The 16,340-nt window shown below is 44.7% G+C and overlaps 1 protein-coding gene across 1 annotated transcript in view; it reads right to left on the reverse strand.

Moving 5' to 3' along the window:
• Window positions 1-5,624: 5,624 nt before the first annotated feature.
• Window positions 5,625-16,340, reverse strand: part of blvra (biliverdin reductase A) — an 84,754-nt gene continuing 74,038 nt past the window's right edge. The window contains exons 6-7 of the mRNA XM_056293174.1: window positions 15,306-15,471; window positions 5,625-5,880 (exon numbers count right to left, since the gene is read on the reverse strand). Of these exons, the coding sequence (XP_056149149.1) occupies window positions 5,625-5,880; window positions 15,306-15,471 (422 nt within the window). The remainder of the gene's footprint in view (window positions 5,881-15,305; window positions 15,472-16,340) is intronic.

The raw sequence follows: 16,340 nt of genomic DNA on the forward strand, positions 1-16,340 counted from the left end.
AATATCATCTGCAGACATGGATTCTTTCAAAAATTATAAGTAAGTTTTGCCACCTTGAGTGTGGCAAAAACTGTCTAGGCAACATGTAAAATCCCTTGTGAGAGCCTTGTGGACATTGTCCATGTTTGCATTAAAATCACTCAGCAATATTACATTGGGGGATAAAGAACACAAGAAGGTTAGAAAAACAGAAAGTTCGTTTAAGAAGTCGTTGTTGGGCTGCGGCGGTCGGTAAACAATGGCTAGTCTGGTAGTATTTGGCCCATTGATTAGTAGGCCAATGGACTCGAATGAAACATGCACAGGCGTAGTTATGGAAGACACTTTCCGCTTTTCACTGTAAAATATCACGACCCCCCGCTCCCCCCCGCCGGTGGCACAGGATTTGCAGGTGCCAAGGAGGAATAGTTTGACTAAACTGTGAAAACTCATTAGTGTTGATTAGTTGGAGCTTCTCAATAATGAGGAGAACGGTTGTACCTTCAAACTCAACGTTTAATTTCTGCAGTGCTGCGGTAAATTACAGGTGGTGTGAAAAAAGGTGGACCTGTCTTACAAATCTAGCAGTGCGTGCACACACACAAAAACTTCAAACTAGCCGAACAAAAACACAATGTCACTTCCGGTATTTTTTTCTTCAAATAAAAGCACATGTCTAACTTAAACCGAGACGTTTCAGAATAAAATAAATCTGTGGCAATACCGAAATATTAGCATTACTGTAGGTCTTATGTCGCCCTCTGTCAACATCACAACTGCAACTATTGTAAACAAGCATTCCAACTGCAACAATGTATTTTCATGCCCCTTTTACTTAAACCTGAATTAATGTTTATTTATTCAAATAAACATTTCTCAACATTCCCGCCCGACGAACAATTGTTCATTACTAAGTCAATGTTTGGGGTTCAAGTGATCTCTAAAGGATAGGATAGCTGAACAGGTCTCCTCAACGAACTGCCCGCAGTGGTACGGACAGTGCAGAAACGTACAAGTCCATCTCTCCCTGGAAACAGTTCCGTGATCCTCCCCATTTTCCAGGACTGCCTGGGCAGGTTGTCCTCTCCAATCAGGACAACATCCCCCACTTTCAGCACAGTGGGCACAGGTGTCTCACACTTGTGAGCTGATTTCAAGTCCATCAAGTAGTCCTTCTTCCATCTGTTCCAAAAGCTGGTTAAGAGTCCCTGCTGGTATTTCCATCTCCGGCCCACGTCTTCTCTGTTGGCGTTGGTTGCCTGAGATAGTGGAATCATAGTCTTGGGTGGTAGGGAAGTTAGTCTTTTCCCAACCAGGAAGTGTGAGGGGGTGAGTGGCTGCGGCTCTGATGCTTCACTGTCCACATATGACAGAGGCCTGGAGTTCAGCACAGCCTCAATCTCTGCAAGCACAGTTGTCAGTTCCTCAAAGTATAGCGATGCCCTTCCCAGCACCCGTTTTAGACATGCCTTTACAGATCTCACAAGTCTCTCCCAGAAGCTGCCCCACCACGCAGCGCGCTCAGCAATAAACTTCCAGGTGATTCCTTTGTCGGTGAAGAACTCTGTGAGCTCTGATCCTCTGATTGACTTCCACAATTCTTTCATGTCCTTGTCTGCTCTTTTAAAGGTTCGGGCGTTATCTGAGTATACAACCTTACACAGCCCTCACCTAGCAACAAACCTCTTTAAGGCTAGGAGAAACTTTTCTGTAGTTTGACCTGACACAAGCTGTAAATCACTGCCCTTGTGACAGCACAATTGAAAAGTGCAATATATGCCTTAGATTGACCACTAGACTTTCCAATAGACCTTACAGATAATGGGGCTTTTGGAGACTGAAGCTATAGTTTTCTTACCGTAGCCGTAGTAATAATGTGGCAGTGATAGCCAGCCTTAGTTATAGTTTAGGAAAGTATTATTTGATTACTCCTGTATGGAGATTTCGCTGTGGAACCGGAATAAATGTTCGTTTTGTTATGTTTTTACATCGGAGTCCTGTGGAGGGTTTTTCCTTGCTTTTCCTTAAGAACGTACTACGCACGAGTAGCTAACTTTAGCCAGTGGCACGAGTAGCTAACTTTAGCCAGTGGCACGGGTAGCTAACTTTAGCCAGTGGCACGGGTAGCCAACTTTAGCCAGTGACACGGGTAGCTAACTTTAGCCAGTGGGACGAGTACCTAACTTTAGCCAGTGGCACGAGTAGCTAACTTTAGCCAGTGGCACGAGTAGCTAACTTTAACCAGTGGGACGAGTAGCTAACTTTAGCCAGTGGCACGAGTAGCTAACTTTAGCCAGTGGCACGAGTAGCTAACTTTAGCCATCGGCACGGGTAGCTAACTTTAGCCAGTGGGACGGGTAGCTAACTTTAGCCATCGGCACGAGTAGCTAACTTTAGCCAGTGGCACGGGTAGCTAACTTTAGCCAGTGGGACGGGTAGCTAACTTTAGCCAGTGGCACGAGTAGCTAACTTTAGCCAGTGAGACGGACCGTCGGCCCTCACAAAGAGTAACGTTTGGTAACAGGAAAGCTCAAGTTTACATTATTGACAAGCTATTAGCAAGTTAGACCTGCAAACCATGACATTTCCCCCCATTCCGACGTCCCCACATCAGGCATTCAGCTAAAAGTTAACTTACCTTCCATTCGCTGTAAAGTTGTGGAGGGTGGGGACGGAGATGACTGGTAAGATTAGAGGTGTTGCCCCCTTTCGCAGCGGTGTTCTTTCTGCATGTTCTGCAGACAGGGTAACCATCTTCCATCAGTTTTCCCTCAGCACTCTTACAAGAACCAAAATACCACCACACTTCAGGCTTAGGCCTCTTAGTAGGCGAAACAATCCCCTGAGCGCCGTCACAGGTAAATTACAGGTGGTGTGAAAAAAGGTGGACGTGTCTTACAAATCTAGCAGTGCGTACACACACACAAAAAACTTCAAACTAGCCAAACCAAAACACAATGTCACTTCCGGTATATATTTTTTTCTTCAAATAAAAGCACATGTCTAACTTAAACCGAGACTTTTCAGAATAAAATAAATCTGTGGCAATACCGACATACTAGCATTACTGCAGCTCTTATGTCGCCCTCTGTCAACATCACAACTGCAACTATTGTAAACAAGCATTCCAACTGCAACAATGTATTTTCATGCCTCTGTTACTTAAACCTGAATTAACATATTTGTCTATTTATTCAAATAAACATTTCTCAACAATTGGGTTGCTGCCCCATCGGAGTCGAGCACATGAAATCAAACTTACGAACACTCAGTGGATCATAAAGTAGGATTCTCTTGTTGGTAAGCAAGCGGACGCTGAATAGCAGGTATGAAACAACTGATAGCTCAAAACACACGGGATTAGCAGATGAAAACAGGCTAAGCTTTCTGGAATTGTCAGAAGATTGAGCTACTCTTTATTCAGCCAAAGGAACAACACAACGAGGCGGCACGGTGGCGCAGTGGTCAGCGTGGTCACCTCACAGCAAGAAGGCCCTGGGTTCGAGCCCCGGGGTAGTCCAACCTCGGAGGTCGTCCCGGGTCGTCCTCTGTGTGGAGTGTGCATGTTCTCCCCGTCTCTGCGTGGGTTTCCTGCGGGGGCTCCGGTTTCCTCCCACAGTCCAAAGACATGTAGGTCAGGTGAATCGGTCGTACTAAATTGTCCCTAGGTGTGTGTGTGTGTGTGTGTGTGTGTGTGTGTGTGTGTGTGTGTGTGTGTGTGGGTGAGTGAGTGAGAGAGATGTACTGTTGGCCTGTCCAGGGTGTCTCCCTGCCTGCCGCTCAATGACTGCTGGGATAGGCTCCAGCATCCCCACTACCCTGAGAGCAGGATAAGCGTTTGGATAATGGGTGGATGGAACAATAGAACGACAGAGCAAAAATCAACAGACATAATAATGACAATAATAATGCATTTTATTTATATAACGCTGTTCATCATACTCAAAGATGCTTTACATAAATTATAATAAAGTTAAAAACAACACACCAAAAACATGCAACACAACATTAATCACACATGAGAGCAAGTCTGAAGAGGTGAGTCCTGAATCATGACTTGAATGTGGGCAGAGCTCAGCAGTCTCCGATATGCTTGGGGAGGGAGTTCCAAGAGGAGGGGGTAGCAGGTCCAGTGCTCAGTCCTTAGTCTGCCTCAGATTAGGAGTAGATAACGGGGGGGCGAGAAGGCAATGGAGAAGAGGTGAGTCTTGAGACGGGATTGGAGGAGTGGGAGGGGATTCTGTGTCTCTAATGAGGCTCAGTCACCGAAGTCGCGGAGGTTGGAAATGGGGGTAGAGAGAAGGGAGGCTGAGGTGGATCACAGAGAGCAAGAGGGTTGGTAGGGGGAGAGGAGGTCGGTGAGGTATGGGGCAGCCAGTTGGTGAAAGGCTTTGTAAGTGGAACATCCAGAGAGCAGTGCTGGCTAGTTGTGCCAGTGTTCACCCTTCAGGATGGAATATACCAGTCTGAACTATTTGAGCAAAACCAGTTTAAATGTTACGTATTGTGGAACATATTTGACCAATAAATCTGATTCTGATCTAAATCTAGGGGTTTAAGTAGACATCTCATCTGAGTCTACAGAGGTGGATCAAATATATCAAATTAATACATCATCTGATAATTGTTACTGATATAATTCCGTTTTATTTATAATTTCCTATATTAAGTATATTGTAATGAATAACATCGGAAATACAATGTAAAAAATTCCAAAGTAATTTGTGACTGTTCTCTCCTGAAATATTATTAATAGATAGAGAGCAGGGGACTGGGGCAGGGGTGTAATAGATAGAGAGCAGGGGACTGGATCAGGGGTGTAATAGATAGAGAGCAGGGGACTGGGACAGGGGTGTAATAGATAGAGAGCAGGGGACTGGATCAGGGGTGTAATAGATAGAGAGCAGGGGACTGGATCAGGGGTGTAATAGATAGAGAGCAGGGGACTGGGACAGGGGTGTAATAGATAGAGAGCAGGGGACTGGATCAGGGGTGTAATAGATAGAGAGCAGGGGACTGGGACAGGGGTGTAATAGATAGAGAGCAGGGGACTGGATCAGGGGTGTAATAGATAGAGAGCAGGGGACTGGGACAGGGGTGTAATAGATAGAGAGCAGGGGACTGGATCAGGGGTGTAATAGATAGAGAGCAGGGGACTGGGACAGGGGTGTAATAGATAGAGAGCAGGGGACTGGATCAGGGGTGTAATAGATAGAGAGCAGGGGACTGGATCAGGGGTGTAATAGATAGAGAGCAGGGGACTGGGACAGGGGTGTAATAGATAGAGAGCAGGGGACTGGGACAGGGGTGTAATAGATAGAGAGCAGGGGACTGGATCAGGGGTGTAATAGATAGAGAGCAGGGGACTGGATCAGGGGTGTAATAGATAGAGAGCAGGGGACTGGATCAGGGGTGTAATAGATAGAGAGCAGGGGACTGGGACAGGGGTGTGGATGCCTAACTAAAAACAAAGCATTCCAGTTAGACTTAGTGCAGATCAGCCTTACCATTTAAAACTGTGCACATTGACGACAGTTTTGGATTCTAGTTTTAACACTAGTTTCATGTTTTTCCACCCCCCCCAAAAAAGCATTAAAATGAAATTAAAACTGTTTTGTGTAACGTGTATAAAATGAGTTTTCTGTTTATCCCTTGCAGAGATGTTGTATCCTTTCAGCAAGTTCTATGCAGTGTAGAATCCTCCGTCTCTCTCTTAAGAGCTCTTCAGGGGACACACGGCCTTCTAGTTTCCGAGAAAAGAGCATCAGGTCCTGCATGAAAAGGGGCACAGGCTCCCTTGGTACTGGAGGAATCTGGGTCATGATGCCAGAATCGAAGTGGAAGCTGATCTTTTTGTCCCTTGGGAGCCCTGGCCCTCGTTCCTCGATCCATGTCAAGGGCCTGGGATATAGAAAGATGCAAAGCTATTAATGTTTTCTCTGGGTTTTGATAAACCCCTCAAGACCACATTGGGATTTAAAAACCCTATTTGATAGCTGTTGTGTTGTAGCTACAAGCTACAGCACAAGAGCTAGATTGATATTTGTGCTGGGGAGGGGGCAGCAAATGAAAACCACACTGTAACAGACCTTTCAGTATATAGCAATGGTGTCCCATCCTGCACTCAGTGGTAAAGTAGCAAAAACAGATTGCTTGTCATTGCACCATTACAAACAAAGTACAGCACATTTATCTCTGGTGTGCTGTTTTATTTCCAGGAAAAAGCAAATTGTTACATTTCTTTCTGTCCTTCCGATACATTTTATTGGCTTGTCTCTCTATGAGGTAGGGTCATGAACTTATTGACTGTGTTGTGCTCACACCATCACATCATCACACCATCACATCAACATCATCACACCATTACATCACATCATCACACCACTACACAACACATCAACATCATCACACCATCACATCAACACCATCACCAATGCCGTCCTTTCATCTCTACCCAGGAGACTCAAGAAGCCTAGCCTCCAAGAACAACAGTCGGTCACTAACGGCTACAACGACTCTCATGACCACTGAATAATGAAGTCCAAACTAACACCCCCAACGACCGTCGCTGCTAAACAAATGCAAATCAATAGCTCCGATAACGGCGGGCGCGGCCAAACATCGGTACACAAAAGAGCCACGCATATCTATGGCTCTGTTAGCGACGGGCGTTGGTAAACATCGGATCACAAAGAGCCACGCATATCAATAGCTCTGACAACGACTCCTAGAGGATAAATTCTGAGTCTCATCACCAGCCAGTCAGACTAGCTTGGTCTAGTCAGAAAGGCACGAACTGAGGAAGCTTCTTGGATGAGAGGCGAAACGTCTTCATGGATATATACCAAGTCCAGTTGCACTTGATTCAACTCCTTTGGATAACCATGACCTGGATGAATGAGAACATTCACAGACACCATCACATCATCATACCATCACACAATCACATCACATCAAACCATCACATCATAACACCATCACATTATATCACACATCATCACATCACATCATCACACCATCACATCAACACCAACACACCATCACATCATCACACCATCACACACCACATCAACATCATCACATCACCACACCATCACATCATTACACCATCACACACCACATCAAAATCATCACACCATCACATCATCACACCATCACAACGTCACACCATCAAACATCACACCATCCCACCATCACACGATTACATCATCACATAATCACACCATCACATCAACATCATCGCACATCACACCATCAAACTATCACATCATCACACCATCATACCATCGCACCTTATCACGCCATCACATCATGACACCTTGACATCATCACATCATCACACATCACACAATCACATCATCACATAATCACACCACCACATCATTACACCATCACATCATCACAGCATGACATCATCACACCATGACATCATCAATTTGATGGTAAATGATTTGGTGGTTCACTCTGGTTAAAGGGTGATGCTGTTACATTGTGATTTTAATGTAGCGTTTACCAACCATCCACACATTTCTGTAACATGGTCATAATGATGGTACTTGAAAGCTACAATATAGCTTTCAAATAAAAATGATGAAATTTCAATTGGACCTTTGTGTATTGTCATCTAATAATGTTTTAATTTATGCCAATGCCTAAATCATAACAATATAGTATCACCACCCTTTTTGCTTCACTAATGTAATGACATTCCTGTCTAACATGATTAAACACTACTGCTACTACTATTACTACTACTACTACTTGGGTTCTCCTTGCCACCGGATCCCATCCTCTCACAGTGAAGAAGTGCTGCTGGGACATGCGCACCCCTAACGGCACTCTAAATAATCTCTTTGTGCAGGTATCCACCTATGCCCCGGTGAGACCAGCAACTGGAATATGGGTCAAAGTCTGGCGGGTGTCTGGTGACGGGAGCAGGTATGAATGCACTTGAAGCTCCTAATCAGACCCCTGCCCGCCAGCGGCACAGTGCTATTCATGGTTGGCAGCAGCTAAGTTTAAGTGGCAGCTGCTCTCGGCAGACCCCTGTGTGACTGAGCAGCCCTATTTAGGAGCCACACTGCTCACCCCAACTGGGGAAGGACCTAGAAAAGGTGGCCTAAACATTGCCCACTCAAAACATCCTGGATAGGCTACCGCACCTATCGGGACATTCCACTCTGCGGTCGAAATAAACAAAAGAAAATAATCCCTTTTAAACTGCCAACATGGAGCATCAGAACTCTGCTGGACGTTAACGCCGAAAGACCTCAGCAAAGGACTGCACTCATTGCAGCAGACCTCAACCGCTACAATATTGACATCACTGCATTCAGCGAAACCAGGTTCCTGGATGAAGGCTCCCTGAAGGAGGACATCTACACCTTCTTCTGGAAGGGATGCCCTGCAGGAGGACAACAGCAGCATGGTGTGGGACTTGCAATAAAAAACAGCCTCCTACCAATACTCACTGAAACACCGATTGGCATAAGTGAAAGGCTCAGGTCACTCAGGATCCCTCTGGCCAAGAAACGCTGTGCCACCCTCCTAGGTGCCTACGCACCAACTCTATGACGTAAAGAACCGCTTCTACCAGTCACTAGATGAGGCTCTCCGTCGTATACCTAAGGAGGACAAGATCTTTTTGCCAGGCGATTTCAATGCCAGAGTGGGGAAAGACAACAAGGTGTGGAGCGGTGTCATTGGTGGCCATGGCATTCGGAAAGTCAATGCTAGCGGACTGCACCTGCTAAGCCTCTGTGCTGAGCATGGCTTGACCATCACAAACACCATCTTTCAATTAAAAAATAAGCACAAAACATCCTGGATGCACCCACGCTCCAAACATTGGCACCTCTTGGACTACATCATTGTGAGACGCACTGATATAAAAGACCACTCACTCATGCAATGAGAGGTGCTGAGTGCTGGACAGATCACTGGCTCATCATGACCAGGCTCCAGGTGAAAGTACACCCTGCTTTTCGTCTTCAGAGGTCAGGAAAGAAGATACTTGACTGTACCCGGATAGAAAAGGCTGAGGTCCAAAATAATCTCCGCCTCTCTCTGGCTGAAAACCTGGAAGACATTGAGCTTCTTTTGAGCACAGATGATTCCATTGATAGGAAATGGTCTTCTGCAAGTTCCAGCCTCTATGAGCTAGCATCCCAATCCATCGGTTACAAGAGCAGAAAGCACCAAGACTGGTTCAATGACAACACAGGCACAATAACTACCATACTCAAAGGCATGCACAAAGCACACAGTGCTGTCTTCAACAATCCGACATCAGCTGCACTCCGGCAACAATGGCAAGCATCCAGGAGAGAGGTGCAGTCAAAATTGCGTGCCCTGCAGAATGAGTGGTGGATATCGAAGGCGAATGAAATACAAATTCATGCCGACAGAAATGATATGCACAACTTCTATGATGTAGTGAAAACCATCTATGGCTCAAGAACTGCTCTGTCTCCCCCCTGAAGTCTGATGACGGTACTACCCTCATAAAGGATCAGAAACTCATCACAAAAAGATGGGCAGAACATTTTAAGACCCTTTTGAACCAGCCCTCCCCAACAGATCCCTCAGTCTTGGAAGCACTACCTGTCCGCCCCACCATCCAAGACCTTGACCTTCCACCTACCTTTGAAGAGGTTCATTGTGCAGTTTGGTCGCTGAAAAATAACAAGACCCCTAGCCCTGACAGTATCCCTGCAGAGATTATTAAACAGGGAGGCTACCTCTGCACCCATGCACATTTCCTGTTCATCTCACACATATGGAAGAACGAAACCATCCCTCAGCAGTGGAGCGATGCTAACATCATCTCCATATATAAAGGCAAAGGAGACAAGTCCCTCTGTTGCAACAGCCATGGCATTTGACTACTAGCTGTTGCTGGAAAAGTCCTGGCCAAAGTCATGTTACACAGGCTGGTAAAAAACATCTCAGAGCAGCTGTTGCCTGAGTCACAGTGTGGGTTCAGGAGGAATAGGAGTACTGTGGACATGGTGTTCACAGCATGGCAACTCCAGGAGACGTGTAGGGAGCAACACCAGGACCTCTTCATAGCCTTCATCGACCTGTCAAAGGCTTTCAGCACAGTCAACAGGGACATCCTATGGAAAATCCTCCTGAAGTTTGGCTGCCCACGAAAATTTGTGAACATCCTTCAACAATTTCATGTGGGGATGATGGCACATGTGACCATTGGTGGCCAGGAATCCGAGCCCAAAGGGCTCGGATTCCTGCACCGGAGTACGTCAGGGGTACATCCTTGTTCCAGTTCTTTTTAACATCTTCCTCCTGTGTGTGAAATTGCTGCTCCACGAGGAAATCAGGAAGGACAGTGGACTGTGGACTTCAAACTAGATGGAAACCTATTTAACATCCGTAGGCTCCAAGCGGTCACAAAAATGACATCTGAGCACATCATCGAGCTACAGTACGCAGATGACTGTGCAGTTGTGGCCCACACATCAGAGGCACTGCAACCTGCCATATGGTAGGCTGAGTCCCTCTATAAACGTGGCAAATACTTAAGTAGTATGTCAGTGGGCATCTGCTCCTCCATCGCATTCACCAACCTTCACCATCTCCGACAAACCACTCGCAACAGTGGAATCCTTCAAATACCTGGGCAGCTTTCACTCTGACGACTGTAGCATCGACAGGGAGATACAAAACCGGATTAAGCAAGCATCATTAGGGCTGGGTATTGTGCCCAATTTCCTAAATCGATTCGATTCATAAGGCTCTAAATCGATTAATCAGGATTCGATTCGATTCAGTCTGCTCTTAAATAATGAAAATGGCTCAACTCTGTGTTACAAAATACAAATGTACTTTATTTTTTCTCTTCACCATAAACAACAAGTTTTAAGTGCAAACTTGTAAATTGGACAGTTTAACTGCAAACAAAACTGTCTTCAGTCTCAAAAGTGCAATTTTGAATTAGAAAGGAATTGCAAGTGAAAGTGTACTTGAACTGCAACATTCCATCACTGCAAGTTGCATTAAGGCATTGTTTCTTAAAGTGCAAAAATAATATTATACATCATGGGGATAACAGTTTCAGTCAGATGTTTACGTTGCACCATAACATAGTGTGGTTCGAGCACCTGAATGAGCCGCTTGAAGCCTTCGTTTACCACTACCGAGTGTGGGCGTAAATCTTTGCAAACAAAAGTTGCGATGGCCTCTGTTATCTTTATGGCCCACGGAGACTCGGCTGGTAATGTTAGTGAGTCCCTCAGTTTCTTTTGTTTTGCCCCGGACGGCTTGTTGTCGGAAGCTAACGTTAGCGTAGTGCGATACCTTGTCAAGTGGTTCCTGAGGTTTGTAGTATTTCTACAATAACTGACCTCCGCTTGGCAGATCTTGCAAACCACTTTGGTTTTATCCAGCTCTTTGTCGTTTTAAATCCGAAATGGTTCCAGACGTCAGACTTCAGTTGGGATGGCTTGCTGAGCGGAGTTTTACCTGCATCAGCCATTTCGTGTATGCGCGCTTGAACGTCAACCTGACGTAACCGCGCCGCTGCTTCATCACGCACGAGACTACTGGGGGACTACTGGGGGGGGGGGATCAATCTCATGCCCTGTGAATCGATATTGCAAAATTTAAATGAAATCGATCCAAAATCGATTGAATCGATTTTTTACCCAGCCCTAAGCATCATCATCTTTTGGCAGACTTAGGAGAAGGGTCTTTCAAAACCAAGACCTCAATCTCCACACCAAAACATCTGTCTACTTGGTAGTTGTCATCACAACTCTCCTCTACAGCTGTGCGGCGTGGACCCTGTACAGCCACCACCTCAGGATGCTTGAGGCCTTCCACATCAGATGCCTACAGTGCATCCTAAGGATGACCTGGCGTGACAAAGTGCCCAATACTGAAATACTCCACAAGACCAACTGCATCAGCATAGAGGCTACCATCACCCAGCATCAACTTCGCTGGTTCGGTCACGTCATCAGGATGCCAAAGGAGCACTTACAACGTAAAGTGCTGTATGGCCAGCTACATCTTGGCCGCCGCTTGGCAGCGGACCAGAAAAAACGGTATAAAGACCAACTGAAGACCATCATAAAAAAGTGCAGCCTGAACCCGAGCCAGCTGGAGGACACTGCTGCCCAATGCTCCATCTGGCAGCAGCTCTGTCATGAAGGGCTGCAAATCACTCCTGACACTCTTCTCCACCCACTCCAACCCTGCCTGCACTCTCTTCTTCACCCCTCTCCTGCACTCCCCGTTACTTTGGACAGTTGATCCCAAGTGTTTAAACGCATATGCCTTCATCACCTCTACTCCTTGCATCCTGACCATTCCACTGTCCTCCCTCTCATTCACACATAGTATGTATTCCATCTTGCTCCTACTGACTTTCATTCCTCTTCTCTCCAGTGCATACCTCCACCTCTCCAGGCTCTCCTCAACCTGCTCCCTACTCTCGCTACATATCACAATGTCATTTGCAAACATCATAGTCCACGGAGACTCCTGCCTGATCTCGTCTGTCAACCTGTCCATCACCATTGCAAACAAGAAAGGGCTCAGAGCCGATCCTTGATATATTCCCACCTCCACCTTGAACCAATCTGTCATTCCAACCACACACCTTGCCATGGTCACAGTTCCCTCATACATATCCTGCACCACTCCTACATACTTTTCTGCCACTCCCGACTTCCTCATACAATACCACACCTCCTCTCTCGGCACCCTGTTGTATGCTTTCTCTAAATCCACAAAGACACAATGTAACGCCTTCTGAACTTCTTTATACTATACTATATATATATACTAGAAGAACCCCGCTACAATGTAGCGGTTTGGTTATCCACCCGTCTAAATCTCCCTCCTCTTCATCCTGCCAGCTAACCGCCTTCCCCCTGCCCCTAAACCCCCCCCCACTCCAACTCCCTCCCCCCAAATGCTCAGAATCATCTGAAATGCCGAGAAAAGTGGTTTTTAGCCATTTGTAGAAAATGCATATTTTGCATAATTATTATAATTATTTTAATTTTCTGCTATTTTTCTGGTCCTCTCTGGAACAATACCTACCACCTCCAAAAAAAATGAGGATCATAAGTGCATTTTTGCAAATATGCATATATTTTGCATAATGCCAAAACATTTCTGTCCCAGAAATTTTTTTTATATAGGTGAAAAAATCAAAGACGCTCAGAATCATCTGAAATGCCGAGAAAAGTGGTTTTTAGCCATTTTTAGAATAATGCATATTTTGCACATTTATGCATAATTTAAATTTTTTGAGATTTTTCCCGTACTCTCTGGGACAATACCTACCACCTCCAAGAAGAATTAGGATCATAAGTGCTTTAGTTTTCGGTCCCGCTATCTACACTAACTAACACACACTAACACCACACACACACACACATTACGAAAATATATGAGTAGATATACTATATGTATATGTATGTATGTATGTATGTATGTATGTAGTGGGGTTTTTTTCCGAAACCGTCAGTGGTGTTGATAAAAGGGCTCAACTAATGAGGAGCAGCATATCAATACAGATGCAGGAAAAAAGTTTTAATACATGGCAGTACAGGCCATCAGCTACTAATGACATGTGTGTGTGTTGGCCCTGTGTGATGGCCTGGGAGCCTGCCCGTGATGTCGCCCCGCCTGCCGCCCAATGACAGCTGGGATAGGCTCCAGCATCCCCGTGAACCTCAGAGCAGGATAAGCGACTTGGATAATGGATGGATGGATGGATAGATTGATAATGGATGGATGGATGGATGGATGGATAATGGATGGATGGGTGGGTAGGTGGGTGGATGTTAACGAGATTTCTTTCTTTGTGTTTTTATTTTTTCCGTCCTATATTGTGGCCAGGCTTAAAGAGCAGGGTAACCAAATTGACAGATTTGCTTCAAAATACTTTATAAATGTGGGAGATGTATTGCTGTTGGCACGTTAAAATGTGTTGAACCATGTAAAGAACTGATTTGCGGCGTTAGACCGTTTTTGGGTGTTTTTCCCGTTTTCCTTTCTTGATTTTTTGGCCGGCTTCCTTGGTGACGTCGCCGTCTTCCTTTCGGTGCCATGCCCCCAGAGTCTGAAACCAGTGGACGCTGCAGACTTTTACACGTTTTTGAAGCTTTGTTTTATATACTTTGCAACATTTTTAATCATACAGAATTGGCCGGGTGGTTACTGATATGTTTTCCTAGGGTATGGGTATCCCAAAACACAGATTTGAGCTCTGTTACCCGCCACTTTAAGTTTCTTTGCTCTTGTTGTTTTTGACTTTTTTAATTAAACTTTAGTTCAAGACGATAAATATACAGCAAGTGAAAAAGAGGCAGTCACATGTAAACAGTGCACCATACAGAATCAACTGAATGAGTGAGAACATGCCAGAGGGCAAAACACACACTGTAAAGCTTGCAATTCACATGTTTTAAGTGCTTCTTTGTTGGTACGTTCAGCTAAAATGGAAATGTGTTGCTTGAGATTAATAAATGGTCCAGGAAAGGTTGGTTTCTGTTGACATATATGAAATGTGTGCTCTCAATTGTAAAGTAAATCTTTTTTTTATATTAACACAGGCAAACTTCATGAGTACATACGGGTACTGTATGACGGACAATGATAACAGCCAATGAAATGCGCTGAGATTGACATGTGGTCTGTGCGTATATAACAGTGCATCTGTCAATAAAGTTCCTCTTTCTACGTTGATTCCGGTAAGAGAAGAACTGACACCCCACTGTTTATTTATTCCTCTGTAAAGTTAATTATTTCGGTCTAGCACTGGGTATACACGCCAGAATCGCTGTACAATTCAACTCTGACAACAGTTTCTTATCTGCAAGTCTGTATTTACGCATATAAAATGTAGTAAATAAAATAGTGAAAAATGTGCATGAATTCCTGTCCTGACCAGTGTATCCAATTAAAGCATCATCTGACATGTTGTCTTCTTCTTCTTCTGCTTTGCTGCGTTTTGCGTCTGCAGCCTTCGTGCTCCTGACCTGCATGTGCGTCCTTCTGAACGAATCTGTGATGCAAACTATACGGGGACCCACTTACTTTTACCATATTCCAATAGCGCCACATAAAGTGGGGAACTGTGTCATGTTAGCAGGACTATTTAAATGTTTATTGCATTTTATCGCATTAATTATTTATACTTTAGTTGGAAATTATATTAAGAGTTGTTGCAAAGCATTCCATACTGGCAATGTTCTGAAGCTTACAAAATTGCTTGGTCATGCACAAAAGCACAATATGCCTCGACCAGGGGCAACGTGAGATTTCTGCCAGACTCCTGCAGTGTGTCTTACTTGTCATCGGCAGTTACCAGCTGGGCAGTCATCTTCATGTAGCCATCACTGGGCTGCTCCATGGTCAATGCCGTTACTGAAAGGTCACCAAACAGGTCAACCAACCAGGTTAGACGGGAAATGCCGCTGAACGATGGAAAACCAAACCCTGGCTTCAGAGCGCCACCTAGAATAAACACATCACTCTTACTCAGTGGTAACCAACCTTTTCAAGCCCAAGATAATTTTTTATTCCAAAATGTAAGCAGAGATCTACCACTCCGATATCTTCCAAAAAACCCACCTACCATGAGTAAGACTGCTCATTGTCATGTTTATTTTTGCCATTTCTGTTACGACAGGCTCAATGTATGTGCATACATACACACAAAGAAGGACACAGTTATGCACACTTATCTGTGCAATGCACAATATCCATATTTATGGTAGGCCTATCGGTTCAATGCAAAATATTCCTATTTACAGTATCTGTTCACTGCACAATATTTAGTCTCTCAGTTCAGTGAATAATAGTCACATTTACAGATATCTTCTGGTCAGTGCACAATATATTTTCAATGCTCACTGCTCCCAACCCCAAAGATCATCAATGATTAATCTCATAACAAAAAAAAAAAAGAAAAAAAAACTTGTCATTTAATGAGACTGCTGTGACTGCATATCTGCAAGTCTTTTGGAATCTGGTTGGTAGTTAGTGATTGCCAGTCTGAGGCAGTCAGTAAGATGTGCGTCAGTCATACGAGTTCTGTACTTAGATTTTATTATTTTCATTTGTGAGAAGGCCATTTCACATAAGTAGTGGAGCCAAAGCAGGTCTTTAGCTGAAGCGCGCACGACAGTCAGTGGATACTCCCCCCTACTCACGAGTGACGGCAAGTCCTGGTCTCTCGCTCTGGCCTTCAGTTCAATGTCGCTTTGAATTTCAATAATCTCCACGTCAGCGCCCGTAGGTAATGTAAACATGTCCTGCATTTTAACTGACAACTGTTCAATGTCAGTGCTGAGGAAAGGGTTTGATACAACACCAACTCCTTG

This window comes from Lampris incognitus, chromosome 14, assembly GCF_029633865.1.
Source record: "Lampris incognitus isolate fLamInc1 chromosome 14, fLamInc1.hap2, whole genome shotgun sequence".
Classification (NCBI taxonomy): domain Eukaryota; kingdom Metazoa; phylum Chordata; class Actinopteri; order Lampriformes; family Lampridae; genus Lampris; species Lampris incognitus.